Raw genomic sequence first — 27,143 nt, forward strand, 5'->3', positions numbered from 1 at the left:
AAGAGGTTCTGGGTGGATTTGGTGCTGCAAGATCTTCACTCCAGCAACACGGTACCCTGGCAATTACATGCAGGTGAGCCTGCACTCAAACGCTGCTTTTCCTTTAGCAGGAGTGATTTGCTGCGAAACCAACAGGAGTTGTTTCCAGCAAAATATTCCAGGAGAAATAATACAGACAGAAGATTTTAGACAGGGTTTTCTTTGTTTGCTTGTTTTTTTGTTTTTTTTTAAACCCTCCAGGTTCCACAAAGTATTAAAAGAAAATCCATAGCTCTTCAGTGTTAACACCTCCAGCATCCTCGAGCATCACCCGCAAGGCACAGTCAGGAACACCACCTTCATCTCGACAGAATGACCGAGCAGCTTCCAGGCAGAGCTAATAAGATTCATAAACCATTCTGCAAACCACAGACCAGGCTGCCGGTGAGCACAGCCACGAGTGATAGGTCCCCATCCATTCAAGGAAACGTTAAAACAGAAAAAGGTTCAGTGAGCCTATATAGCTAAATGCACCATTTTAATGCAAACTAGGTCCTCTTTCACCACCTCTTCAGTTATTTCAGCCTACAGTTATACACAGTGGCAAGTCAGAGCGATACAGAATATTGCCATCAGATGAACTCTTGGCCCAGAAGTTCATTAAAAACAGTCAATGCACATTAAAGGACAAGATATTATGTTGTAAGCAACCCTTCCACCCTCTTCCCACAAATCATCAGAAAAGTGCAGATAAAATCCAGGGCATGAAGACAGACATCTCTTCTTGGTCCATCCCACTGGATAATCTTCACTCTGGTACCTACAAGCACTCAGCTCCCTTGGGAGTGCTTCGTACAAATAACAACTTTAATGTCCCACTTGCTAAGCCAAAATCAGCCAGAAATCTTACAGGAATTAACAGTCAGGAAGTTCCCTCCAAACCTAAAGTACCATCCAGTTTCAGATCATAATCCAGTCCACAGAATCCGCCCCCCCCCTACACTTTTAAACAACTATATAGCCTATTAATCTCATCATTTTTCTAAAACCATGTGGCATGATAAAGGAGATGCAGATTACATATTAGATGACAAGGATGAACAAGACTATACACCAGTAAAGCACAGTGGTCTTCTCCTGACCACAAGATTACATTTACAATATAGAACAAATACACATAAAACAATTAAACCCGCAAATATTATTAGTAGGTGAAGCCCAAAATGGAGTACATCAACTTAAAAATAACATCTTCAAATACATCCAAAAACATGAAATGGAGCACTGATCCATTAGGTCCATCTCCCTTAGGTCCATCCATTTCCTTGGAGGAGAACACAAGTGCGGAAGGGGAGGGTGTTTCCTCCATCCCTATCCCAACCTGTCCCCCATCCCCTGCCCCTTCTTTTAAAGGAGAAGCAGAGTACTTCCCTTCTTTGTTTTCCAAATCTTGGCTCAAGGAGAACTATCACAGTAGGCAGATACTGGGGACTCTCTCTCAAAAGCACAGAAAACATCTGAGAGATGCACTAAGAGTCACATTGGCAAGATGTTAACAGAACAAATGGGTCCAGCACAAATGCTGACCACTGGCTCTGCTAACACCATCAGGAGAGCATCAGGCAGCTCAAATGCACTGCTTTCAGAAGAGCTCAGAGACATGCATACCGTCATCAGTCTAATGAGACGGGAGATGGCCAAAACACAACATCTCGCAGCACTGAAGAGCAAACCAGTTAAAAAGCAAATATTCTTCCCCGCAGACATTGAGCCAAAGGCTGCACTTGCTTTCGCAACGCTTAAGCGACTCTCTTACGCAGTGTAATTTTTGTGCGAGCGCGTGCTTCAGCTGTGCAAAGCCAGCGAGGGTCAGTTTAGCGCTAACCAGCCCAGTACCGCAGAGAGATGCCTTCAGACGCCCCGCGCGGGGCAGGCACGCAGTCTTCCCTCGTGCTGCGCAGCAGTCCTATCCCCCGTGCAACTCTGCAGCATGCAAAAAGCTGGGAAAAAACGCACGGGAAAGCCCTGGAGGAACAACCCCACCACTGTTTCACAACTCAAGTGATTCTAGTTTGTCTCGTTCGCCTTAAGGCCACGACTGCCGCACAGGTTACACCGATAAAACTCTCTCCTAGCAAAAACAGTGGAGAAAAATAGGAAGGGTGGGCCACGCACCCAAGGCTTGAACACCCCCAACTGTTGCATCCTATCAATCTGCCTGTCAGCACTCTACCAGCATCTTTGTAATACTGGGAAGGGACTTGGCTCAACACAACTACTATCCTACCTTACGGGCAAGCATACTCTACCTGAGGCCAGTCTGCCCTTGAGGTCATTTTCAATATAGTACCGTGAAGAAAGGACTGCAACCGTTGCAGTTGATAGCTGAACCCTCAAACTCTCCCTAGCGTCCCGCAAAAAAGCCAGGGAAGCGTCAAGGCACAATGGTGAATGCCCTTTCGAGAACGTGCCTTCAGAGAATCAGTGCAAAGAGCAGGCGGAGACTGCTGCTTTCTATTATAAAAGTCACCTTTTCATACTAAAAGATAATGGTATAAAAAAAGTCAACTTTGGTGCCGAACGTTTGCGTACGAAGTCCGTAGCCGTGCCACACGCCAGGGCTCGACTGACTCGGCTACAGCATATTGTGAGATAGTGCAAAACCTTCAAGTTATAAACGGTGAAATCACCGTTCTGCACATCCCTCCAGAACCGTGCATGGAACAACAGCAACCTCGGTGGCAAATGCACATGTTCTAGAAGAGGCAGGAAAGCAGAACAGATACCATGTACCTACAATTTTGAGTACCATCCAATTCCTCTCCCCATACCATCTACGTGGTTTCTATTTCTGTTGCCATTCAAAAAGGAGATTTCAGAAGAGGATTTTGCGTCGTTTTCCCCCTGCCCCAATAGATATCTATTGCAGTCTCACTGAGATCTCCAGGGGGAGAATTTAAATAGCACGTGACCATCTTTCCTTTGCCAGTTTATCACCCCTGCACTACAAAGATATAAGGCTCCTAGCACAGTTTGTTAAATGCAGTAGCTTGGAGGAATACTCAGAAGAAAAAAAAAAAAAACTTTCAATTTATTTTCTACCTTCAACTTCTGGGAAGGTCGAAGCTTTGGAACACAACATCAGAACTAGAATCTATCCCTTGGCTGGGCATTGGCCAAACACAAGGTCTGAGGAGAAGAAACAGCGAGGAATGAAGCAACATTTAGAATACCTGAGGAATTTGGAGTAGTGGAATGGACATTCATTTCACCATCAGTAATCCTGACGAAAAAGGGCAGGCGGAAGGGAGAAAAAGCCCTAAAATTAAGCTGGGCATGAAAATAACACAGATTTCAGAGTAGACACAGGTGGGGAAGGAAGTTTCCAAGACCAAGTTGCCATCAGACCTGCGCTTGTGGGAACTAAGGCTTACTGCAATCTCTTCCCCAGAAAACCTCTACAGCCACCCAGTGCTAGCTGGAAAGGCACCGACTGCGGCACTACAGTCAGCGGTGGCCGGGAGAGCCGTTCATGTGCTTTTCGCTGCAAGGAACTTCTGTGCTGTAGAGGCCGTCCAGGTACGCCTGAGAAATCTCTGCTACCAAGCTCCGGTCCGGGATGGACTGGGCCATTCCGTAGATGGCTCCCTACGGAGAGAGGAAGGGCACGTCACTACCATCAGGGAAATGCTCTTTGCCATGCGTAACCCACTCACCCCAAACCCACCCTCGCTGTAACCCTAGCTCCTTACCATGCCTGTGGTCTTGGCATTGACATCTTTCATGATCTCGTCAACGCTGTCTTTGACATCTTTCAAGAACTGTTCGGCGACACCCGGCTTCGTGTGCAACTGCGTAATGCAAAGGTGAATGCTGGGCAGGCAGGGCAGAAGGGAGAGATTAGCCACGCCAAGTATGCAAAGCTCCACACTTGCAGAGCAAACAGCACCAAGTCCTTTCCTGGCCAGTGACAGCTGTGTACCTCCCTGAAATACCATTTCAGAGCTGTGTACCTCCTTGAAATACCATTTCAGAGGTATAAAGGGAGATGACTATCCACTACCTTCCAATTCAAGGCAATTTATCCATAATACTTGCTATAACCAAGGTCCTCTTTTTTTGCAAAATTACCTTCCTTCCCAACATCACTCTACAAAACTAAAAGCCTGCAACTATCTCAGCTCGTTCCCATTGCATCTAGTTTGGAAGATGCAGCTGCACGAGAGCGTGCTTCGCTCCTGGGGATGATTGCCACCATTTCCCTCCCCTCCCTCTCCAGCCGAGATCAGCTGTCAGCCTGTGCCTGTCGGCTATCCGCAGTGTGGAAGTTCACACCTACGAGAAGGGACAGGGCTCCTCGCACCTCTGAGCTATTGCTTCAGGCTCTCTAGGCTCCTCTTCACGCTAACTGCAAGTCTAAAACTTTTTCAGTGCACCTACAGCTTAAAAGGTTTGCCCTTTTCATGCACAGAAACACAACTTCTACCCACTCAAGGAAAATCCTTAACAAACACTCATTTTACATCAGGCTGGAAAGATCACTGAAAATGATCAAGCCTTCACTGATCTCTCATTCACCTCCATGTTCAGTGTGCATGCAGGAGGAAGAAATAAAAATCTGCAAAACCTCAGTTAGCTAACACAAGATAAAGTCCTGGCTATTTGTATTTTTCCACTTGTATAATACAAAGGCAAAGAGAAAGAAAGTCTCAGATATGCCCTCTGCCAGGCTCATTAAAATTACTATTGCCTCATCTTCACTGCAGTAACCATTATATATCAGTAATTACAAAGGTAATTGCTTCTCCAGAGGAAAAGCTTGCGTACAATTTATCAGATATGGACAACACCACTCAGCAAATCGAGCATGCTACATGGTCCCAAGAACCATCTCCTGTACACAGGCTAAGCACATGTTGGTCTACAACAACAGCTCCCGCTGTGACCACAAACTTACCTTGATGGGAACTGCAGGACATTCAAGTTCCACCCTTTCGCAGCTAACAAATTAGATAATCGATAAATGTCAAAAGTGTCCGAACCGATGGAGAGGACTGACACTTCGGGTTTCCCAAATATGAAGATGCTGTCAATTTTTCTCAACCTTGAAACAATATTAAAGAGAAAAGAAGCATCAACTCAGAGGGTTACAACCAAAACTGCTCGGCCCATTCTGTGCATCTATCTGGAAAAGGTACATACGGAGGAGAGGGGATGGAGTACAGCACATTGCTACCAAAAATCATGCAACCAGCCCAGGCCGTTGACTGCAAACCCTAAGTCAAGCATGCTCAGGAAGAAATGGAAAAGAGAGAGGACACAGAGGCAAGGAAACGCAGAGCGGCCAAGAGCACTGGTCCATCAGCTCACATGGCAACGCAGGCATCCTAACAAGAGCAATTATAACCCTTCTTTCAGCAGCTGGAATAAGTCCTTCCCAATCCTCCTTCAGCCAAGACTAAGGTAGGAGGAACCTGTAGAAAGCACCTTCTCCCACCACTTCCCTTTGGATTTCCACCCAGCAGGTAACATGCTCCAGGAAAAAAAGGGTGCAAGAGAAACAAAAGCAGCTTGGGAGAGGGAGTCCAGAACGGAGTTAAAGGGTACGGTCAAAAAGCGAAGTCGTGGACGTACTCTGACTCGAGGAAGCGAGCAGTTTTAATGATCCTCTTCGTCGCCTCAACGTAGCCGGATTCCCCCATGTGCATCAGGGTCGCCCAGCACGCAGCGATGATCCCACCAGCCCGGGAGCCCGCCATGGTGGGGGAGGCGTATATGCCCCCTTGCCAGTCGGGCGCTACGAAGAACTGGTAGCTCCTGTACTTCTTGTCACTGTAGAGCACCACAGAGGAACCCTTGGGAGCGTAGCCGTACTGCAAGAGGCACAGCCAAAGCGTTACCAAGTGACAGGAGGGCGCAGGAGGACGTTCAAGCACTTACTGTGACAGTCACGGAGATCCCCCATGCCCATACCTCGATGCATTGCACAAAGCATCCACATAGGGCAGACCTTATCCCTGCAGTCCTCCACACTGCAGAGCAGATACACCATCAGGACCTGGCGCAGGTCCCGACACAGTGAAGTGGGACAGCTTACACCCCGGAGCAGGTTGAGGACCTGCCTTTCCCAGCACACAGCTATGCAGCTGCTTCACATTTTAGCTACTGAATTTATGAACTCAAAAAGACAAACTCAGTTACTAAAAATTAACTTCTCAGAAGCAAAGGAAAACTCAGACGGGAGCCTTAGCCCAAAATCTAAAAGACCTGAACAAAGCAGCACTTCCTTTTCATTTAAGTTTAATGCTTCATTTGCTGAAGCAAATGAAGTAGTCCTTGCTCCAAGAATCCCACTGTAAAGCCATCTCTCCTGCCTTCCAGCAGTGGAGTTGCTGAGCACTCCTGACTTCTTTCACACTCGAGTCCATATGATGAAGGACCATCCTTCAGCCCAGACAAACCCCTGCTCCAGGTATCTGACACCTCCCTCACATCGCAAAACACAAACTCAGAGTAGGTGCAACCAGTGTCCACAGTTCGAGCCACCTTCCCATGACAGCCTCCCACCAGCCACGTGCAACTGTTCCGATTTAACGTCTGATGCAGTCCCTCACAGGCCAACAGTAGCAAATTCAGAAAAAGCCATGTAAAGCATACTAGGAATGCCTGAAGGCAGGGATGGCGCTAGGAATTGCTCTCCCAAAATGAAAGCACTGAAAGACCTTTCTCTCCCTTTCTTACCTTGTGCGTATCAGCAGAAATGCTGGTCACACCTTTCACGCGGAAGTCAAAGGGACGCTTTAGAGGGAACCCTGCCTTCTCCATGAAAGCAATGAGAAAACCACCCAGGCAGGCATCCACATGGAAGGGGATTTTGTATTCCACCGCAAGCTGCGTGCAAACAAAAGGCTCTCGTGAGTAATACGCAACCAGGAAGGAAAACAATGTGGCTGCGGCAGCCAGACTCCAGTCACCAGGAATACTCCGTATTTCACACTTGGATGTTTTCTGGACCCTTTTGAAGCATCACGCCATTCTCAAGCTGTTGAGCACTAGATGATCTGGAAGGGCTGGCTAGTTGTAGGATGACTCCTCATTCTGCTTTCCATATATTTAGAGATGAACAGCGAGAGCAAAAAAACAACATTGTATTTTGGTAGTTTATTGTATTTGCCACAGAGACATGACAACTTGGTCTGAAAGCAGGTATCCCAAATACACTACACAAGGGCATGGTCCAAATGAAAAAAAGATCTGAAGCCTTGACTGGTTACATACAAAATAAACAACAGGAGGATGGAAGAGAAAAATCAAGAGCCCTGTTTCAGAAACAAAATCCTGGTCCTTTGATTCCTCCTCCCTCCACACAGTCCTATGACTTTTCCACCAAACTTGCTACCTTCGAAGTCTTTTACTACACGGACTATTCCGCTGTTATTTCCTTTCAGGTGCGAGAGGATGAGCCCTTTTGCATGGTGTTGCAACGGAGCAGAGCTCTAACTCACGTGCACAATGCATGCAGTTTCCGCAGAAGTTTATGGAGGTGATTTCAGAGACAAAATATGTGCTAAAGGCGCGCCCGTGCCACACTGCTTGCAGTGGCCTGAGTTTGAATTCAGCCTCACGCAGCCAGCTTTACAACAACGTCCAGGGTTAACTTCAGATATTTAAAGCCCACCCTCCCACAGCGGTGGGATGTACGTTTTATCGCTATAGCTCCCAGAAGTCACAGGGCGGCATCCTACCTTGGCCACCTCTTCAACGGGGTCCATAACTCCATGTGGGAACTGGGGAGCAGAACAGACCAATACTGCTGTGTTCTTCGAAATAGCCCTCCTCATCGCCTGAAGATTTAAAGAGAGAGAGAGAAGATGCTCACACTCCATTTACTGAGTTCCACTCTGCCAAGAAAGACAGCAAACGAAAACACGCAGCTTCTGGTCTTATAAAGAAACCAACACAAAACAGCCCACAGAAACCAACACTGTGAGCTGTAAGGATCTGTAAGCTGATCAGCAGGTATCAACCCAGTCATTTAACTCATCCGCTTGGAAATACTGGAACATGTCGTTCACCCTCATCTGAAACCTGTAGCTATTTTGGAAACACATAAATTATTTGATTCTAAAAGAATGACATGGGGCAAAGGGATGGCTTGCATCCAAATATTTCAAATCAGACTTGATATGCAGTGATGGGTATTTATTCTGACGTTCTTTTCTTAGTTCCAGGAAGCATAGCTTATTTCCTCCTTCTATCCACCAACCTAGCACCCTGATAGGCAGATGCCTGCTACTTCCTGTACACGGCTCGTTTCCCCCAGAAAGAGTGCCGTGCTGCCTAAAAGCAATACCTGAACATCCACTTCCATGTTCTTGGTCAACGGGATGTGAATGATCTTGAGCCCAAAGTAGTGTGCTGCTTTGTCAAACGCTGCATGAGCACTCCTTGGGACCAACCTAGGAAAGGAGCAAACTTCAGCCCAGGTAGCACCCAAGCCTTAAGGTGAACAGGAGGGGATAGAGGACGAATTCAACCCGCGGGTCTCACTGTGCTTCCTGCCTTGTTTTCTGTGCCATCCTATCTTTATCGGGGCCTTTAATAGCACGCAAAAACATCGGGGGGGGGGGGGGAAGAAAAAGACACAGGAATTCAGCAGATGAACACCACAGTGTTTCATCTCTCATGTTTTCCCCTCGGAAGCAATTAACCAGAGAAACAAATTTGAGGTACTGTTAAAAAAAAAATGCACATCACAGAGAGCAAATCCTACATTAGCAGTGAAATGATTAGCACAGATTCTCATTTCAGCCCCAATCAGCCTCGACTTTAGTCCCAGAATTTCCAGGCTAAGCAGCTTTGATCGGAATAAATTAAAACCCTTACGCACTTCAAAGTGCCTCGCAATCTGCGCCGAAGCTGCCCAAAGCTGAAATGAGCAGGCTTTTCCAGAGTAGCGTGCAGATATTGCCAAAATGTGTCTGCACAGCACAGCTGCAATAGCGACATTCACGCCTCGCATCCCAGGCTGCTTAAAGGTTCCTGCGCTTTTGCCCCTATTTCCTTGCATCCACACTTCTCTCCTGCGTTCAGTCCTTCAGACACAGGAGAGACGGTAAAGAGCCACGAAATGAAGGAAAACTGGGGTCAAGCAGCCACCTCTACTCAAAGGAGCAATTAAGCTGCTAGAGCCTCCAAAGCGGAGGTATTGCATACATTTCTGGATGTTTGATGCCTCTCTCGTACGCCAGGTCTCGGTACGCCTTGCAGGCCATCAGAATGCTCTCGGTGCCCCCAGACGTCATCTGTTGGGAAGAAAAAGAAACAAAAAGAAAAAAATAAAATCGCCTACACAGATGTTACCAAGGGCAAAAAAAAAAAAAAAAAGAAAAAAAAATTATGAATGCTGCCACAGCATCTCTGCCCATGATGTTTCAGAAGCCAGAGATGCACAGGACAACTCAGGTTTGCAAGGGCAGCAGAAGCCATCGAACAGTACAAGGCGGTTTTCGAACGTTCAGGTTGAAAGCGCCCATTTAAGTGAGTGTTGGCTCCACTACTTAAAGGGAAAAAGCAACCCAAAACCCTGACGAGAAAGGACCAGCCTGCGCAGTCACTAGCTGGCACGGACGACTGCACCTCACGAAAATACAAGCACACACTTAGCTCTCGATTACCTGGAGATGACTCAGCTGGCTTGCAGATTAGTTACACCATGTACACGGAAGCAACAAAGTTGGTTTGGTACCAAGACAACTCAGGTACGGCAGGGTTTATTAGGCCTGGAGCACCGCCAGGTTGAGGCATGGAGCCAGCTCGGGGCTGGCACTGCTCTGGAGCCAAGGAGCTTTCCCCAAACGTGGACACCGGTGGGGACAGGACACTCTGCCACCCCATCTCTGCAGAGGCCAGTTGAGCTCTGGCCAATTCCAGGCTGGAGCTAGTAGAATCACAGAACGGTTGAGGTTGGAAGGGACCTCTGGAGATCATCTGGTCCAACCCCCCTGCTCAAGCACGGTCACCTAGAGCACCTTGCCCAGAATCTCGTCCAGGTTGGCTTTGAATATTTCCAGAGAAGGAGACTTCGCAACCTCTCCAGGCTACCTGTGCCAGTGCTCTGGGGTTTCTCAGCAGTAGATCCCGAAGGACCTCAGAAACTCTACACCGCGAGGGATGCCTGCGGCAGCAGCCCCGCAGCCTCCGTACGGCCCACCGCCCACGCCGCCCCGGCCCCTTGCACCCCGAGCACAGCGGAGCAACACGTTCTGCATCCGGTGCCGGGGAAGAGGAACGCACGGGCGCGCGCACGCACCAGCTCCTGGAGCACGCGTACTGCTGCACACCAGCACTCGAGAGCTTTTGAAAATAAAGCCACGAACTCCCCTGCAGGAAGACAGGCGTAAAAGGCAAGCCAACAGACGGGAGGATGGTCTCTCGCGGGCCAGCCTTCGCGAGCTCCGAGGGCCAGAGCAGAGGGCGCGTGCAAACCTTGCAGAGTAAGATTTTACCCTAACAGAACGAGGCGCTGTTGCTTCAAGCAGGGCTCACGCCACTGCCAGAATCCCATGTTTTTCAGGCAAAAGAAAGGGATCAGAGCTACGTACACTGCCGACAGAAAACTCATTTTTTGATTTCCTCGGGTGCTGAGCCAGCTGTCACTTCCCCTTTTTAACCCTCCCTTAAAACAGAAACACAAGAAGGATGTAATCACATGCGCACGTCTTACGCTATCCGCCAGTCTGGCTTTGGGGTTTTCACCAGCTGACGCTGCTGCAAAACCCCCTAAATGCAAAAAGCGTGACAGCGACAGACACAAGCACGGAGATGAGGAACAAAAGAAAACCCCTACCCAGCCGCGCTCGTCCCTAGCAGGAGCCAAGCCAGCAGCAGCTGCCGGCGCGGGCACCGCGCAAGCAACTCTCACCACAGACAAACAAGCCCCGCTTTTTTGTACTCTGGGAACCGACAGCTGTTGCAAGAAAAAAGAAAAAAAAAAAAATCTTAACAGAGCCTCACAGTGGAGAAAAAGAAAATAATCGCTGTACTTATTGGGAAGCAAAGAGACGGCAGGAGGAGCACAATGTCTCGAGTATTTTATAGGCTGTGTCATTCACTTCTCAACCCTTCTCACGGAAAAACTTGTCAGCTATTATTTGGGGGGAAAAAAGCAAGCAACATCATGCGGATTTTTCCTTCCCACGGCAGGGTGGTAGAACAGGAACGGAATTATTTTGCCCCGACAGCGTTGCTTACTGTATCGCAGCAATTGTAAAAATAAGGCTGGGCATGATTTTGAGATGTTGGACGGATGCTCCTGAGCGCGAGGGCAGGCGGCCAGCAGGCCCTGCTGCTGGTGGAGCCACCTCCACCTCCATCTCGTTTGCCCTCCGAAGAGCGGCCCCCGCCACAGCCTTGCTCCGGCGCCCACCGTCCTCCAAAACGCGGCCGGCAAAGTCGCCAAAGCCGAGCCGCCCGCGAGGGCGAAGTCGAGGTTGTTCGCCCAGGCAGAGGGAGTCCGGAGGCTCCGCAGCCGCCCAGCCTGAATCACCATCACGGGACACGGGCTCCCCGCCGTGACTCAGCGCCGGCCCACCGCAGGCACAGACGGGTTTTGCTCTCCTTTACTTCAAAGCCCGCAAGCCTGGCGGAAGGGCTGGCAAGGGGCTTTGCTTTAAGCAGCTTCCCGGCCCGGCGCTATCTGCAAAAGCCAGAAGCGGCCTGTGGAAGAAGGCAAACAAGGCAAGCGCTCGTCTGCGCCCGGTTTATTTGTTTTTGCGGACGGGAGGGGAGAGAACAAAGCACAGGGGAAAAAGATTCCTCCTCCTGCCTCCTCAGGTCGATACATCCGTTCCATTGCTCTTTCCCTGCAAATCCCAGCTCTCCACAACCTCAACGCTTACACAGCGATGAGAGGTACGGTCCCTATTACACAACCTCATTGGCAAGGCCACCTTCACGTTGCTGTCAAACCATCACACATCTTGCACCTTTAGCAGTCTCTAATATTCTGCTTGCACTTTTTCCCCTCGTTGGAAACATCTCTCTCCAGACCCTGGAGACCAAGTTGATCAAAAGTCTTCTCTGAGCTGAACTACCCTTTGAATAAGATCAGCAAACCACAATTTTTTTGGAGATAGTGTCAGTGTGAAAACATACCATGATCCACCAGATGGTCATAACATAGGGGCAGGCTGACCTAAAACCCCCGTGAAGCCAGGGGTCGTAAATGCCACCAGCTCTCTCGCCCAAAGTGACCCACTTATCGCTGCAGAGAAAACCTGACAGATCTGCAGGAGAGCAAGCGGAAGCTTAACCACCCCAGGACGCAGCACTCGCATTTCGCTTCTAGATTTCAAATGTGCGTCTAGCTATACGACAGTTTGGAAAGCCCAAAACGTGGGAGGAAGAGGAAAGCCAACTTCTACAGGGAGCTAGGTGTCCATCGTCTTCTGTTTTGGCCTCCTCCGCCTCGTCCTCAGCTGCAGAATAAGCGCAGAGAACTGAGAGAGACAAAAGGACACCAAACGTATGCACACACACGGACAACCCTCCTCCGCACTCCGCTCCGGGCACTGCAAAGCAGAGCTTGTGACCCGCAGCACAAGTCCACATCAGGCAAAAATCAAACTCCCCCGCTCCCCTTCCACGTACCGAACTTAATCGGTCCCTCCAAATCATTGAAAGGACGCAGTCAGACTCCCACGGGAGCCAAAAGTCACCGATCCCTGTCTCTCTGCTCCTGCATAACACAAATAAAAGATAGAACAATAGTACTCAATGAGAAAGAGTAAGCATCTCTCTGCTCCAGGAAGCAATTGCTTTTAAATACGGCTTAAGAGCCTGGAATATCTCTTAGCGCAGCTGAAGGCGAAAGGCATGCCTGAGCATCCCACAAGGGAACTGTGGGTATTTTTATACTCAGGTTTAAACCAAGAATTGTAGCCCCCGTGCCTCAGAAAAAGGCAACTCTTGTAAATCACAAAAGCTACTCATCTAATTTAAAATTCAGAAATCCAAGAAGACATCATTTATTTTAACATTTATCTAATGCATCAGCATCCTTCAGAGCAGGCAAACAGGACTGCTCTCCAGAGCTGCTCCTTTAAGAGATGCCCAACCCAACAAGGGGCAGGACCGTGCAGAGATGCCCAGTCTCCCGAAGCCCTGGGAATAGCACAGTGCCAGTCTGCAACGTGCCACGGAAATCAGAGCACAAAGGAAGCAAAAAAAAAAAAAAAAAAAAAAAATCCATCTAGCACAGCTGTGGATAAACTCTTCAGAAACACCAACAAGCACCATCTACCTTCAGGGACCATCACCGGACACCAACTCAACTGGACAAGCAGCCCCTAGATCAGATCAGTATATCCAGTGGACAGGGACGCAACAACAGACACTTGCACCCACTACTTCTCAGAGACAGCCGTGATGAAACTCAGGAAAAAACACACATTTGTTTTAGTTTACAGTACTGCAGAAGTGGAATCAAGGGAACGAGAAGCTTTCTCGCTCAAAAAAAAGCATCGGCACTTCCTGAACAGATCAATTTAAAGATCACTCGCAGCGTTATACCCTCCCTGGTGGAGCCACCTCTTATTTTACAGCCTCACCAGGTATCAGAGCACAACTGCGGCAGCATGAGCAACTAGTTACAGCATGGCCTGCCAGAGATGGAAGGAAGGGACCAGTTTGAGAAAAATGTTCTTTATAAAAAGGCTGCGTAACTGCCAAAAGCTCCAGAAATCATTTAGAAATAGTAACTCTGTTTAGGGGAGGAAAAAAAAAAATCTTTGACTCCAACGACTTAAGGAGCAGGTAATCCTCACATCTCCTGCCAAGTCTCTCCATCAAGTGTCATGCTCTCATAGCCAGGAAGAGCTGCGTGAGAGGGAGGAAAGTGCAAAGTCCAGTGGAAAGACTAGTCTGGACAAGCTAATTACAGGGCTACAATTAATCTGCTCTTTCCACCCAACCAACTTTCCAACCCTCCCTCTGACCCTGCAGATCTGAGTGGTCAGCCAGCTGGAACGTAACTCCACGGCAGGTTGAACACTTCCCCTTTTGCTTGGCTTCTGCTCGAGTTTCAGCTTTGAGGCCACAAACCACAGGTGAAGATGAGTTCCAACAGTTTAGACCCAGCCTCTTCCCACTCCAGGGATAATCTAACCGGTGCTCTCGAGCACTGCAAGTAAACAAGGAGATGAGGTTAAATGCCTTTTAGATGCAAACAAGCACAGCAGGTTTGCTCTCCAAATTGGAGTGTGGTCACAGGGCGCGACTTCCTGTTATTGAAGGCAGTCACGTCCTGTACTCCCAGTCATACACCAGTCAAGTTTCATCTTCAATCCAGTCAGAGTTTGGTCCCAAGTACCCCTCTCAAGCAGCTCTTCTGGCGCCTCCCAAGCTCCCAGCAGTCAGAGTAAGCCCATTCAGGGCCAGTTCACCTTGTCAGCTCTTGGGTCAACACTACCTTCCTGTACTGATCTTCAGCCTTTCCTGGCCTTCTCCCTCCCTAGCGTATGTACAGACAGCAGCCACCTCATGCCCAACCTCTAAAAAGTCTCTTCTGAATTCTTCTCACAAATCTAAGTACTTCTTTGCAAGTTATTAAGCAGTCAGTGTGTATCGCAATAGCACTTGAAGACCCTGCTAGGAGATAATGGCCTCACTGTCCCACGCACCACTAAAAAGGGAACAGAGAGGACTTGGCCTGAGGAACACATAATCCTCATCTGACAGGCAACGCAACAGAGGAGTGTAAAAAAAAAAAATTTTAATGACAAAGAAAGCAAAAATCTGAACTCTTGTGCTGGGAACTATCAAGGCTTTAAAAACTGTTTCAACCCTAGTACACTGGAAGGCCGCACAAACAGACTTGCTAAGGTGGTTTTCCAGTTGGACAGGTGACAATAATGCCATACCTGCTTGATCACCAACCCTTGGAGCTGCTCGTTGGTGACCATCCAGCCAGACGGCCAGCCTTGTCTCCAGTCCTAGCCTTCTGGAAGGCTTGCACATTTGCAGCTCAGAGATCAAAACTACGGGGAGCTGCTCAAAAATGACGCTGCTCCGTTCCCCATCCTCCACTGACATCCAGCCAGGTTTCTGTAGCCCATTACACTGGGTCTCCTTTCCTACTGCCATCAGGGCAACACATTTTTAGGACTGTGAAAAACAGCTGAAGTAAATTGCCTTCTCTAAAGAACGATTTCCCTGATTTAAATTGTCTCTCTCTCTCATTCTGCCTCTCATCAAGCTTCACCAAGAGGAGCAATTAGCAACTCCCTTCTGTGCAACTATGCTGGCACAGCGTATACCACAATCATGTTTCAGCATGACCTTGACCTCGATCTCAGCTGGATAGCACAAGCTGCATATGCACTTAAGTCCAACTTAGAAAAACACAGAGGCCCACGGGACACTTGAATACAGGCTACTCACAGCACCACAGGAGTTGGGGCCCCCGTTGAAGAGCGTACAGGCTATCCTCACTACTTCTGCTTCCATCTTCCTCAAACCTGGGAATATATCCGGATGGAGAGGGTTACTCCAGGCAAACTCCTCGTACACCTTCAGAAAACAGAGACAGAAAGTTAGCCCCGCGGGGAAGCCGTGGGTTTTCAGCAAAGGGGTGCACATTTAGGAATTCACCATACATATATAAGCAAAATAGCCCAACAAACTGCATTCAGCCACAACAAGTTCAAGGAGATCTGCAGTACTTACTCCTACTGTGAGTAAATGCTACAAGCTGGGAAGCTACAGAGGAAAAAAAAATCGTTTGTTTTTCTAGGCCATTCTGGCCTCCGCAATGATTGTATAACAAAGCAACATTGCTTAGGCTTAATGGTTCAGCTATTTGAAAAGACGATCATTGCATCAGGTATATACACACCCGACAATTGCTTTACACAGACCAGGCCAGTACGTGACCCCCGATAACTTGCTCTGCAGAACGAGTTTTAAAGGAAGACCATGGGGAGAAGCAAACAGCAACAGCAACCGCCAAACGGAACTCACTACAGCTGTTATAAATCTTGCTCCCACAAGCAAGGAGGCCAGATTTCCCTTTCTAGCAGAAAAAAAAAGGGGGGGGGTGTGCAGTAGATATGTTTCAAAGCAGACCTTTGGGCTGTTAGGTTGTTTTCAACCTTCTCAAAGGAATACGTTCCCAGCGAGGTAAACAGACCTAACAAAGGCTGCACTGAAGCGTGCCAGTCCTCCATTGTTGTAGGATTTGGACTGCACAGTAATGCCAAAACACATTACAAACTTCTTTTTTGCTTAAATCAAGAGCAGCTCAGCTTTGCTCAGGAACAATCCGAAGTCCCCCCACGGGACTCCATACTGGGACAGCCGGGCACGCCGTCGCTGCGGCCTGCAGCTAGGTCACACCTATCGGATGGTCCTGCTGAAGCCCACCTACAGCAATTTCATGCCCCCTCTCACTCGCTGAATCAGAAGGTCAGTACCAATTTCCAACTCACTTGCAATCAGCTTCTTGCTTGCTCAAAACAACATCTTATTCAGGTGGATCCTAGTTATCTCTACATAGTATTTTCACAGTGACAGCCACGGGCCAGCTTTACCCAGCCCAAATGCTTTCTGATAGTTGCCCTTCCACTTAAGTTTATCCTAGGCTCTGTCTTCAGCTCTTAGTTTCAGATCTTCTCTGCTTATCTTGAAAGATGCTGGAAGAGTCTCGAGGGGGATTTGGTCTCACTAGGGATCCTTAAGATACCTGCAGATGCCACGTTAGACCGCTTGCAGTTCTTTACCTTCACTAGTAGATGGGTGAGTTTCTCTTCACCGCTGTACACAGTCCCCGAGACTTTCCCGTCCTCCCAGCGTACATCTCCTGAAAGAGGAGCAAGAAAAGCACGTTGCAATCACAGCCGCTCCCAGAAAGCGCTTCGAAGCGCACAAAGAAGTCTCCCACCAGTTCCGCGGACGAGGATTTGGGTTTTGAGACTTCACTGATAAGAAACAAGCACGTTTCTCGTGCCACAGAGATAGCTTCCTTCAGCGCTACAGCTCGGGCACCTTGTGTCCTATGAGCTTAGCAAACTACAAGCACCCGATGAATAGAGTTGGCACATAAACAATATCTAGCTGCAGCAAACAGTTGTATCAAGAAGTAATCCGCTTAATCCCCGCTCAAACTCCTCGAACTGCCGTCCGCACAGCTGAATCACATCGCTGAAGTCACAGCCCGATCCAGAGAGCGCCCAGCAGCGTTGCCAGCTGGGAAGGGAGAGAGGAGCCACGTTCGCACCGCTAAAACCTACAAGGCAGGATGCCTCAATTAATTATCACCTGCAACTACGTGCCATGGAAACAGGAAGCAAACTGGAGTAGCACTGACAGTGCACCTCCTTTAACGCCCCAGCAGAGTATTTCCACCTGTTCGGTTATGTGCTCGTGTCACCCAAATTTCCATGTTAGAAGTAACAGGTATACGAATTGAGGTGGGGATATTTAAATCAGTGCTGCAACTCAAATTTAGTTTCAGACACTGCTTATGTGGACTCAAGCCAAGAAAACATCATGGCTGTGTCTTTTTTCAAGGGAGTTTTCAAAGTACAAACCTGTATGACTTCATTTAAGAGAGAAAGTCCTTGGAAACTCCCTAAAACACTGTTTGAAAGTTTTTTGTTACAAATATTCTTCAGGGGTTTACATAAAAATATATTTCTGCTAAAAGCCAAACATCCAAGTGATTGCTCGCAAACACTCAATTTCAACGTAAATACTCAAATACAGTATTAAATGTCATGAATACTGTCCTTAATCATCTCCAAAAGAAAAACATCGGTGAGGGACACCAAGCAAGAAATAGTTAAGATGAAACTATGAGCAGGAGTCATTAAACCTCACTTAACAGAGTAAGCCTAGTATTAGGTCTAGGAAGCAGACCCACCTCTGCAGCAGCACTGACTCACGATCATACCTTTTGAACTGTACTCTTTCATCTTCTCTAGCACTTCAGACTGGCTCATGCCTTCTTCCGGCAGCACTCGGATATAATCCTTTTCATCTTTCAGGAAGGACAGACTGGAGGTGACATCACTCAAGGCTTCATCAATCTTCTTTTGAATCTGAAAAGAGAGGAAAGCCCTATCAGCAACGGGGCTGGCCACGTCTTACGTGAACTGTTCAGCGCTTGCAGGAGCGAGCTCACTAGCTGCAGCCACTCTGCTGGGCGGAAAAAGGCTAGGAGCTGGCTCAGCCCTGCGACCAAAAACATAGCAGGGATCCCAGCCGCACAGCTGAGCTCTTCCTCCCTCTCCATCTCTTCCTCCAAAAGCAAGCTGCCGTGTCCAAAACGCCCACAGGAACAGTCATCAGCGTGCGCTGGTCTCCAAAACACATCAGGAGCTATCAGAAAGTGCTAGCTGGCACGGCCCATACCCGTGCAAACTAACCAGCACGGACGATCACGGAGCAATGCTTAGGCCACAGCTTGGCTGCATTTTCTTTAACAGCACAGTCACCACCACCACATTAAAAGACAGTATCCTCTTTAATGGGTACTAATGAGCAGTGGGAGTTTTGAGCCCCTTCCTTAATGCTTGAGGAAAAAAAAACTTAGGGCAAAAATACATCATTTTTATCCACAGAACATCTTTAAGCCACAGTTGTGAATTTGTAGAAGTCTTCAGATATATTATGTTTTGCACCTTGTCTCCTCTGCCATCCCATATACAGCTTAGAGACTTATGAAAACAGAGATGCGCATTAAAAAAATCTCCACTACAGATACAGTCAAGAAATTTCTTTCTTCCAACCCACACCCTACACTCAGCAGGCCCAGATTTCTCCTCACAACACATTCCTACGTAGAGACTCTTCTTCCAGAGCCAATAGACAACACAGCAGTGGGGATGTTATCAGTTTTAAAGACTTTTGGACATTGGAACGCCTCAAAGTCAAGGTGTCCTGCAGGCAACTGATAGGTTATCACCTACCAGCTGGCCAAAGAGTGCGAGCAGTGCCCAGACAGGACGTGCCAGGAGCCCTTCGGCACGGGAGGGCTCAACGATGCTAGCCTGGGAACACGAGTACCATGCACAGGGACCCCAGAAACTGTCCTTTTCTAACCGGCAGAGAACAAATTAAGCAGAACAGGACAAGCCATGAATTCACCCAGCCAAGGGCTGCTGAAACCAGCAGGTGAAAGTTTGGGCACTTAACATCAAGTAAAGGGGGCTAGCCTCGTATCAAGGGAGAAACCCGAGAACTGCCTCCACATCAGAGATCACAAGGAACAGCTCCTACTACTATTTGATAAGATGGCCTATGATGGACCTGATGCCCTCAAGTCAATGCTTAAAGTTGCCTACACATCAAGCAGAAGGGCAGTCATCAGGTGTGATATCATCATTTACCAGGTAAAATAAATCAAACTGTGTGTTAATGACTTAACGATCGAGAAATAAGTGCTAAAAAATGCTGACATTCATAGTTTCAAGTTTTCATGTAGAAAACATCTCCCAGACACTGAAGCTGGTCTCGTTTTTAATGATTACACAAACTCCTGATATCTCCATGCTATAATGCTAACGGCTGCTAACAGATATCTGAGCTCTAAACTAATCACAACCAGTCATCAGATTAAAAGAAATTATCCTTCCATGTTGCACAACAAAGGTTTGCCTACTTCACACTTGCTCAAGAATAAGACATTGTTTCAGACTAACAACCCAAGCTCAAGTCCTGTCCCGTTCTTCCATGAATCAAGTTATTTTCTTGAAATCTATCAGGGAGAAAACATCACCGGAAAATCTGGTGAGGGCACCCACTGATCAATGGCTACAAAAAGTGGCATCCCCTAAGCAGTTGAAATACTTACTATGGCCCCGACAAAAGGCATTTTCCTCAAGAGTTTAAAGAACTGTTTTTTAGTTCGGGACGTTAAACCTGAAAGAGAAAAGTCAGCAGTTAAGGTAAGAAACCTGATGCGTTCAGAGCATGGTATTCCTGATACAAGCTGCGATTCAGGCGCAGCATTTCTGGTCTGACACGGCCCAGGCCACAGAAAGAACTGGTTTGCAAAATAGTACCTGTCTCTGGGGACCAGTATGTCTCATGTTCTTTCTTCGCTGCTAAGCCTGCTGCAAAGGGACGGGCAACCCCATAAAGCTAAAATCCCTGCTTGGCTAGAGCCAGCAAGAACGCTTTTTGAGATTATCCTGCATCCTCGACCCAGGATAGCACAGCGACGTGAACACGCTCAGAAACGCGAAACAAGCCTCCCGGCCCAAAGGAGGAAATAGCAGCGCAGCTGGAAGGGGACCAAGTTTTCTTCCGGTCTCCGGCCATCTGATACAGGCACCGCATGATGCGACAGGAAGCGGTTCAGCGCCCGCTGCTCAGGGCAAGGGCAGAGAGTGACAAAAACTGTAAATCCCACCACAACGGATTAGCTTGCCTTTAAAAAAATATATATATATACACTTTGGGTATATTTTGGAAAAGGGGACAGTAGTTGCAGTTTGGCAGATTCTGTAGCAAACATTTAACACACTGGAAATAACATTTCTACTGCAAACACTGTGCCTGAGCACTTTTTCATCAGGGACTTCCACACTGAGAGGAGACTTAAGAGTTACTGCAGACACTTCAAAAATCCAGACTATTTAATCAGATCTCACGCAATTAGTTAATATTTTAAAAAATGTACCATGAACAGTACAAACATCAGCCAAAAAGCTATAATAACGCTGCACTGAGCAAAAGCTTCACCTCATTTTGTTCTTTTCACAGACGTTCCCCCTCTTCAGCTACTCTAGCTTTTAGAAAGAAAAAAAGCCTTCTTGAGGAACAGAGAAGACAGGAATAAACATCAAGTTAAAAACTCTGGTATTTTTAACATGTTGCTACCAAAATGCAACTCTACGGCCCGGGGGCATCCACAAAGCACCACAGTCTCCTCCAAAAGCAAGGTAGTTACCTCTGACCCTTCCCTAGCCACAGGGGAAACAGAGATACAAGAACTGCAAGAAGAGCCCACTGAAGAACCGCCAGGAGCAGAAATCACTCGAAGCAGGAAAAGGCTCCGAAAACACAACTGAAAATGCCATTATTTCAAACATCCCAAATGTGAAACACACTTCCAACGCCAAATCAGAAGCAGTCTCCTCCTCTGGTTGAGGAACGATCAAGAGCTAGAGCTACCGTGACATTTTGCTCTAGCAACTATGTTCAGGAGACCCTGGATCTCAGACTGGTTTTCCCCAGGTTTTGAGGCAGAAGAGAGTTTTTTGGCATGGAAATGGCTTAGCCAGAAGCTAAAAGGAGACAAAAGGAAGGGGGGAGATAGAAGCACATTCCAGGCAGTCCCACCACACCCTTCGAAGGAAGGGGGAAGCTGCATTGACCAAACACGCCTTGATCCTAATTTGGAAAAGGTCTCATTAACACTAACCAGCTGACAGCAGAAGGCCTGTTTGCATCTCGGTTGTTCCCACCTTCCCTTCACAGCTAAGGGCAAATCAACCCCCCATAAAGCCAAAAAAAATCTCCCACACTTTAAATACTTACTCTCGGCTTGAAAGAGGAAACCGTGCAGCCATACAAGAGTAAGAGTAGAAGCAAATGTCAGCGCAATCAACTGCCAGGGCTCGAGTCCATCGCACTGGGCATTCACGAAACTCTTTGCTTTCTCCCAGTACATCTGGAGGACCTCCTTGTAGGGGATAAGGGCATCCTACAAAAAAAGGAAAAAACAAGGTGACTGATACCGAGAAAACGGTCCTGTTCAAACGCACGCGAGCAGGGCATCAGAAACACTTTAACGAGAGCTGCCTCCCACGCAACTCTGTTGTCTATTTAAAATGCGCTTTTCAGTACGCAAACCGCGTGCTTTGCTTAATTCCTGTGCATGGGCCGAGCAGGAGAGAGCTGTTATTCATTTCCAGTCAAAACCCACTGACAAAAACACACAGCTCAAGAGACTAAATATTCAGAGGGAAGGGCCACTGGCGGATGAGCAAGATGCACAAGCCTCTTGGGTCCAATGCCCACCAGGAGACCTCAAAGTGAGATCAGCAGCAATCTTACTACTGACAAAACAAGCAGGAGTAATTGTGTTAATCTCAGTATTATTTCCAAGAACTTATCAGTTCAGGTGGCAAATGAAGGCTGAACTACTATAATTCTTCCATCCAGGGAGGAGTCACCATTCACCAGGTACCACCAAAATTCGGTGTACACAAGGGAGAAAGGCTATTTCCCTCTGAGGTCTTCCATGCAACACACTGGAAAAAGGGTTCTCCAGCTGAGAAGAATCCACATAACCACGGCTTGTCTGGAGCTATGACAAAAATAACTATTCTGGGGTCTTGCATACAAAAGCTTGTGTATTTTTATTTTTTAAGGTCCTTCAGGCTCTTCTCTCCTTTTAACGCACCGTCAAGCCTAGTTTTCCCTGGTTTCGCTGGAGAACTTTCTGAAGGAACCTCAGAACACCCGAACAAAACTCTGCCTGCCACACAACGGAAAAAGCACACAGGGCCTTCCAAAAGTTTGTTAATAAAACCTTGGACGGGAGGAGATATGTCACTGAAATGACATATTTCCTTGACATAAGGCCTCGACGGTGGTTTTAAAAGCTTGCAAAAATGGACATAAACCAACCAAGTCAAAAACTGCTAGAACTTCTCTTCTCAGCACTCTTCATAGATCTCACTTCTGGGTCAAGCGAACAACAGAAGCAGTATTTAATTAGTTCAGGTCACACTTCTGGGGTGATCTGTCTTTGCAATGCAACCAGAGAGACCACAAAGTCTCTCAAGTAACCCAGAAATAAGGGTAAAAAGCCACAGCATCAAGCCATCACAACAGATAACATCACCAACCACCCCGCACTGGCGGGAGAAACTGGACCAACTTAGGCAAGAACATTCCTGCTCCCAACGAGCGGCACGCACCTCCGAGACATCGTATTAGCACCCATTTACCTGGCACTGCGCAATGTAAAAATACGCCAGCTACTTTGGCCTGGAAACTAGACAGCCACATAAACCGCTGCAATTCTGAAATATCAGAGTTAATGCCCAGCCCACAACCCAGTCGCCACAAAGCTGATTTAAGCCTCAAATCTGGGAGCTGCCTTCTCCAGCTAACGGAAGGTGCTTCTTAAGTTTCACTGAATTTGCTCAATCTTCTTAGGGAAAAAAAAAAAGGAAAAGAAAAAAGGGAGAGTGCTTAACGGTGCAGAATCCAGCAACGATGACTTTGGCTTGTAGGAGCGAGTACCTGGATACCATCCAGTTTTGAAGCTGCTCTTAAAAGGATGGAAACGGAGCCGCTACTGCATTGGTTTCGTTATAGCTGTTCCGAGCTGACGGCACGGAAACGCTGCAGTATCAAATACGTAGCGGTGCGTTTGGGTCCCGAAAACGAAGCGTACCGTAAGCTGCATGCCCCAAACCAAAACCAAACGTTACATTTTAGGCAGGAGTCGTGCAAGGCAACGGCCACGTAATAAATCTGACAGCGAACCGCTCTCGCTCTTGGATGAGGACGCGGCTGGGAGACCCCGGCCAGCTCCACCTCTTGGCGTGAAATCACTGCCTCCTCCCCGAAACCACCGCATTTTGCAGGGATGGAGGGAAAAGAGAGTAAGTCCGTTCTTCTCCATCGAGCCAAGCGGCATAATACCAACGTTGTGATATGGTTTGCACCTTTGCAAGCCTAAATACTTCACCTTACGCTTACCCCAAAGCTAAAAGCACGCGGGCTGCTACCACAGGTCCCCAGACAGCTGCTAAAATTCAACGACGTGCACAAGCTTCATGGGAAGAGCTTCACGCCGTGAATCCCGACCCGCTGAAGAACTTCCTTCCCTTCCTCAGTTCCAACAAATAAATAAATATCTGAGATTACCACCAAAGAGCAATCTACTAGGCCACTGAAAACAGATTAGAAAAATAGTGGTGATCAGCATGCAAGAAGAGTTAGCTAGGGAATATAAATACTCAGCTGCTTGGCTAACAGCATTTTTAAAAGCGCTTCTTCTTTTCCCCCAAGTAATCAGTAAGGTAAGCAAGCCTTCCGCTTCCTGCATTACTAACTTAATCCTGGAGAATCAAGAGGCCGCATTTAAGCATAATCTACATATATCACTATATTTTATTAAGCACAACCTCTTTTTATGAGCCTCACCAATCTGGGATGCTCCCACTTCACGCCTGTGGTTCTGCACTACTTCCTTATCCTATGGGGAGGAGGCCGGGGGGGGGAATAAATGTCTGGCCTACGTTTGGCCAAATAGTTTCAATTCCTTCAACGCCAGCATGGGGGAGGCTGCTCACAACAGAGGAAAAGAGCAGGTTTTGCACCAAACCATCACACGGTGCGGGATGCACTTCCAGCTTCGTGGGATTATCGCTCCCGTTCTCCTCCGCTATTGCCGCTTTCCCCGCTGGGCTAAGGGCAATGACCTGGCCTGGTTATAAGGCAATATTTAGGACAGGATTCCATGCAAGATGATATCCTTCACAGAAAAGCAGGTTTCACAAAAAAAAAATACAATAAAAGAAATATATAACCCCCCCCTTTCCTTTCCCGTTACAGGGGAAAAAGTTAATTTTTTTCCCCTGAAAGAACCGTCCCCTAACAAAAAGCAGCCCAACTTCACACGATACAATCAATTTAAAAGCCTGACTTAGGAGCTCATTAAAAAGTATGGGAGAAAATCGCCACTAGAGGATTTTTTTTCTTAATTCTCAGAGCATTAAGATAGACCCAGGCATTAGATAGAGTACTAATTGCTATCATTAGGACATGCAGTATTCATTTGTACTAATATTAATGCACTTGGCAAGCCAAGCAGTTTACATATTGAATTTTTAGCTACACAGATGAGGAACGCATCCTTAGGATTTTATTTCTGAAGGCCATTAGCTAGCTGAGCTGTTTCAGCAAGAGCACTTACCCCACTACAAAAGAGGACAAATTAACTGCAGTAATGCTCTTCCGCCCCAGACGATAGGGGGGAAAAAAAAAAAAGTGTGTGAAAAATGCCACGGTTAGTAAGAGCAGATTTTGCAATTTTGCCAGAACGGCCTTTTTTTGGCGGCAAGTTTTAGAATTGCAATAAGTGCATTATTAAAAAATATATAAATACTGCTATTTAGAAGGATGGCAATTTTTTCCATCAGACACGCCGTACGCAAACCAACGCACGCGCTACCCCACCATGCCCGCGGGCTCGAGGCGGGTGGCTGCAGAATGGCCGATTATAGCGTTCGCACCAAAATAAACGAGGCGGCAGCGGAGAATAAGGGCGGCGGCAGCACCCTCGGGTTGCACTGCCGAGGGGGAGCAAAAAAACCCCTCAAGACGGGATGGGTAAAGGCTGATCCTAAGCTGGGGGAAAAAAATAAGTGTGGTTTTATGATGGCCCAAAGAGCCGATTTCAAAATTGGGTGAGATTTCTGATTTGGTCTGTGAGGGGGGATGCCGCCCGTCTGTCCTCTCCGGCAGCTTCGAGCGCCGCGCAGGATTAGGCGTGCTCCGCGCCGCCGGCGGGCAGCGCCTCGAAGGCCCGCGTGGGAGCGGGCTCCGTCGAAGCCCTTCTGCTAGGGGCGGCCAGGACAAGGCGTCAAGCAGGAGCGCGGCAACCGCCCCGCGCGCGCAGAGCGGAGGCCGCGACCGGCTTCGACCCAGCACCGCCGAGCGCCGCGGGGAAGCGCCGGGCGCGAGGCGTCGCCTCCGCGGCAGCACAGGTCGGCAGCTCCGAGCACCTGTACGAGCGGGCAGCGGGTGGGAAACTCAGCGGGCTAAAAGCGCGCGGCGGATGGGGGAAGCCAGACTTTAGTTTGCTTAGGTTAAAAAAATAAAAATAAATAAATAAACAAACCCAGCGCTTCGCCATCCCCCTCGCTGAGGGCTCGGGAAGGATCAGAGGCGCCAAGGAAAATCGCCGCGTATCGGCGTTCCTGCAGAGCAAGCTCCAACCCCTGGACACGGAACCGGCTCCACGAGCCGCCCGGGCTCCCGAGCCGCCGCGGCAGAGCGGCCGCCCTCCCGCAAGGCCTCGGCGCCAGCGGAGGCCCCAGCTCCCGCCGCGGCCCCCCCCCCCGACGGCGGCGGCGGCCGCGCAGGCCCTCCGCGGCGCTGCGCACCCGCCTGCCTCCCCCTCTCCTCTCCTCCTCCTCCTCCTCCTCGCGGAGGCGCCCGGGGCAGGCGGCCGCGGGACGGGGCGGGGGGGCGCGGAGGAAACGCGCCGCGGACACCGAGCCGCGCCGCTCACCATCGCCGCCGCCGCCGCCGCCTCCTGGATCCCGCGCGGAGCGGAGCGGAGCGCAGGGCCCGGCCCGGCTCGGCCCGGCCCGGCTGCGCCGCCGCGCTCCGCCCCGCGCCGAGATTGCGCCCGCGCGCGCCCCGCCCCGCGCCGCGGCGCGCCGCGGCGCCCCCCGGCGGCCGCCCGAGGAGCCGGCGAGCCGAGCCGGGCCGAGCCGAGCCGAGCCGAGCCGAGCCGAGCCGAGCCGCGCCCCGCGGCGCCCCCCGGCGGCCGCCCGAGGAGCCGGTGCCAGGAGGGCGCTGAGCGCGGCGCGGCGCGCCGGCGTTTGGCACCTTTCCTTAGGAAACCAGGGCAAAAGTTAGCGCGCGGTGCCGGCGGGGGCGCCGGGCCTCTGCCGCCGCGACGCCGAAGCGGGAGCGAGGCGCAGCCTGAACCCCACGCTGAAACCACCCGCAAATAAAATAACCGTTTATTTTCGTGGTGTCTTTGCTCTCACCGAGTTGAAACCTGCCGTTATTTTACGCCCCTTTTGCCTGCAGAATACCCTGAAACGCGTTCAAGGCGTACCTTCTGTTAGAGGTTGCTAAACCAATTAATTAAAATGCGCAGGCTTACTAAAACTGGGGCTTTCTGGTGAGTCACGCCAGAACGCATTTGGGCTGTAAAAGGTGTAATTCCCCGTCTCCTCGCTTGCGCTCGCACAGGCTCCCGTGGGGCGTTCAAAACGCTCCCCTTCCACCCCCTGCACCCCAGCTTTACTACGTTTTGGATCGGGCGCGCGAGTGTCAGCCCTTGGCGCGCGTACAAGCTACGACTGTTTAACCGCGCGCCAGCGCTGCAAGCGGTGCCCGTCCCCGCCGTCGGCTGTCACCGCGCGCCGTCCAAGCGGTCACACCGCGTCTTGCGTAAGCCA

General features: G+C 49.0%; 1 protein-coding gene across 2 annotated transcripts; it reads right to left on the reverse strand.

Annotated features, from left to right (window-relative positions):
- Positions 1-498: 498 nt before the first annotated feature.
- Positions 499-26,301, reverse strand: SGPL1 (sphingosine-1-phosphate lyase 1). Of its 2 annotated transcripts, XM_062580565.1 has the most exons (14): positions 26,240-26,301; positions 21,523-21,688; positions 19,832-19,899; positions 17,930-18,077; positions 16,758-16,837; positions 15,421-15,549; positions 9,196-9,284; positions 8,333-8,438; positions 7,725-7,823; positions 6,721-6,870; positions 5,614-5,852; positions 4,937-5,083; positions 3,732-3,852; positions 499-3,627 (listed from the first exon to the last, which is right to left on the reverse strand). In XM_062580565.1, the coding sequence occupies exons 1-14, from the start codon at positions 26,240-26,242 to the stop codon at positions 3,487-3,489; spliced, it is 1,686 nt and encodes a 561-aa protein (XP_062436549.1). In that variant the 5' UTR covers positions 26,243-26,301; the 3' UTR covers positions 499-3,486. The 2 variants fall into 2 exon arrangements, with proteins under 2 accessions (XP_062436549.1, XP_062436550.1); XM_062580566.1 differs by lacking the exons at positions 19,832-19,899; positions 26,240-26,301 and having other exon boundaries at positions 21,523-21,613.
- Between the last annotated feature and the right edge of the window lie 842 nt (positions 26,302-27,143).

The sequence above is a fragment of the Rhea pennata genome, chromosome 7, assembly GCF_028389875.1.
Source record: "Rhea pennata isolate bPtePen1 chromosome 7, bPtePen1.pri, whole genome shotgun sequence".
Classification (NCBI taxonomy): domain Eukaryota; kingdom Metazoa; phylum Chordata; class Aves; order Rheiformes; family Rheidae; genus Rhea; species Rhea pennata.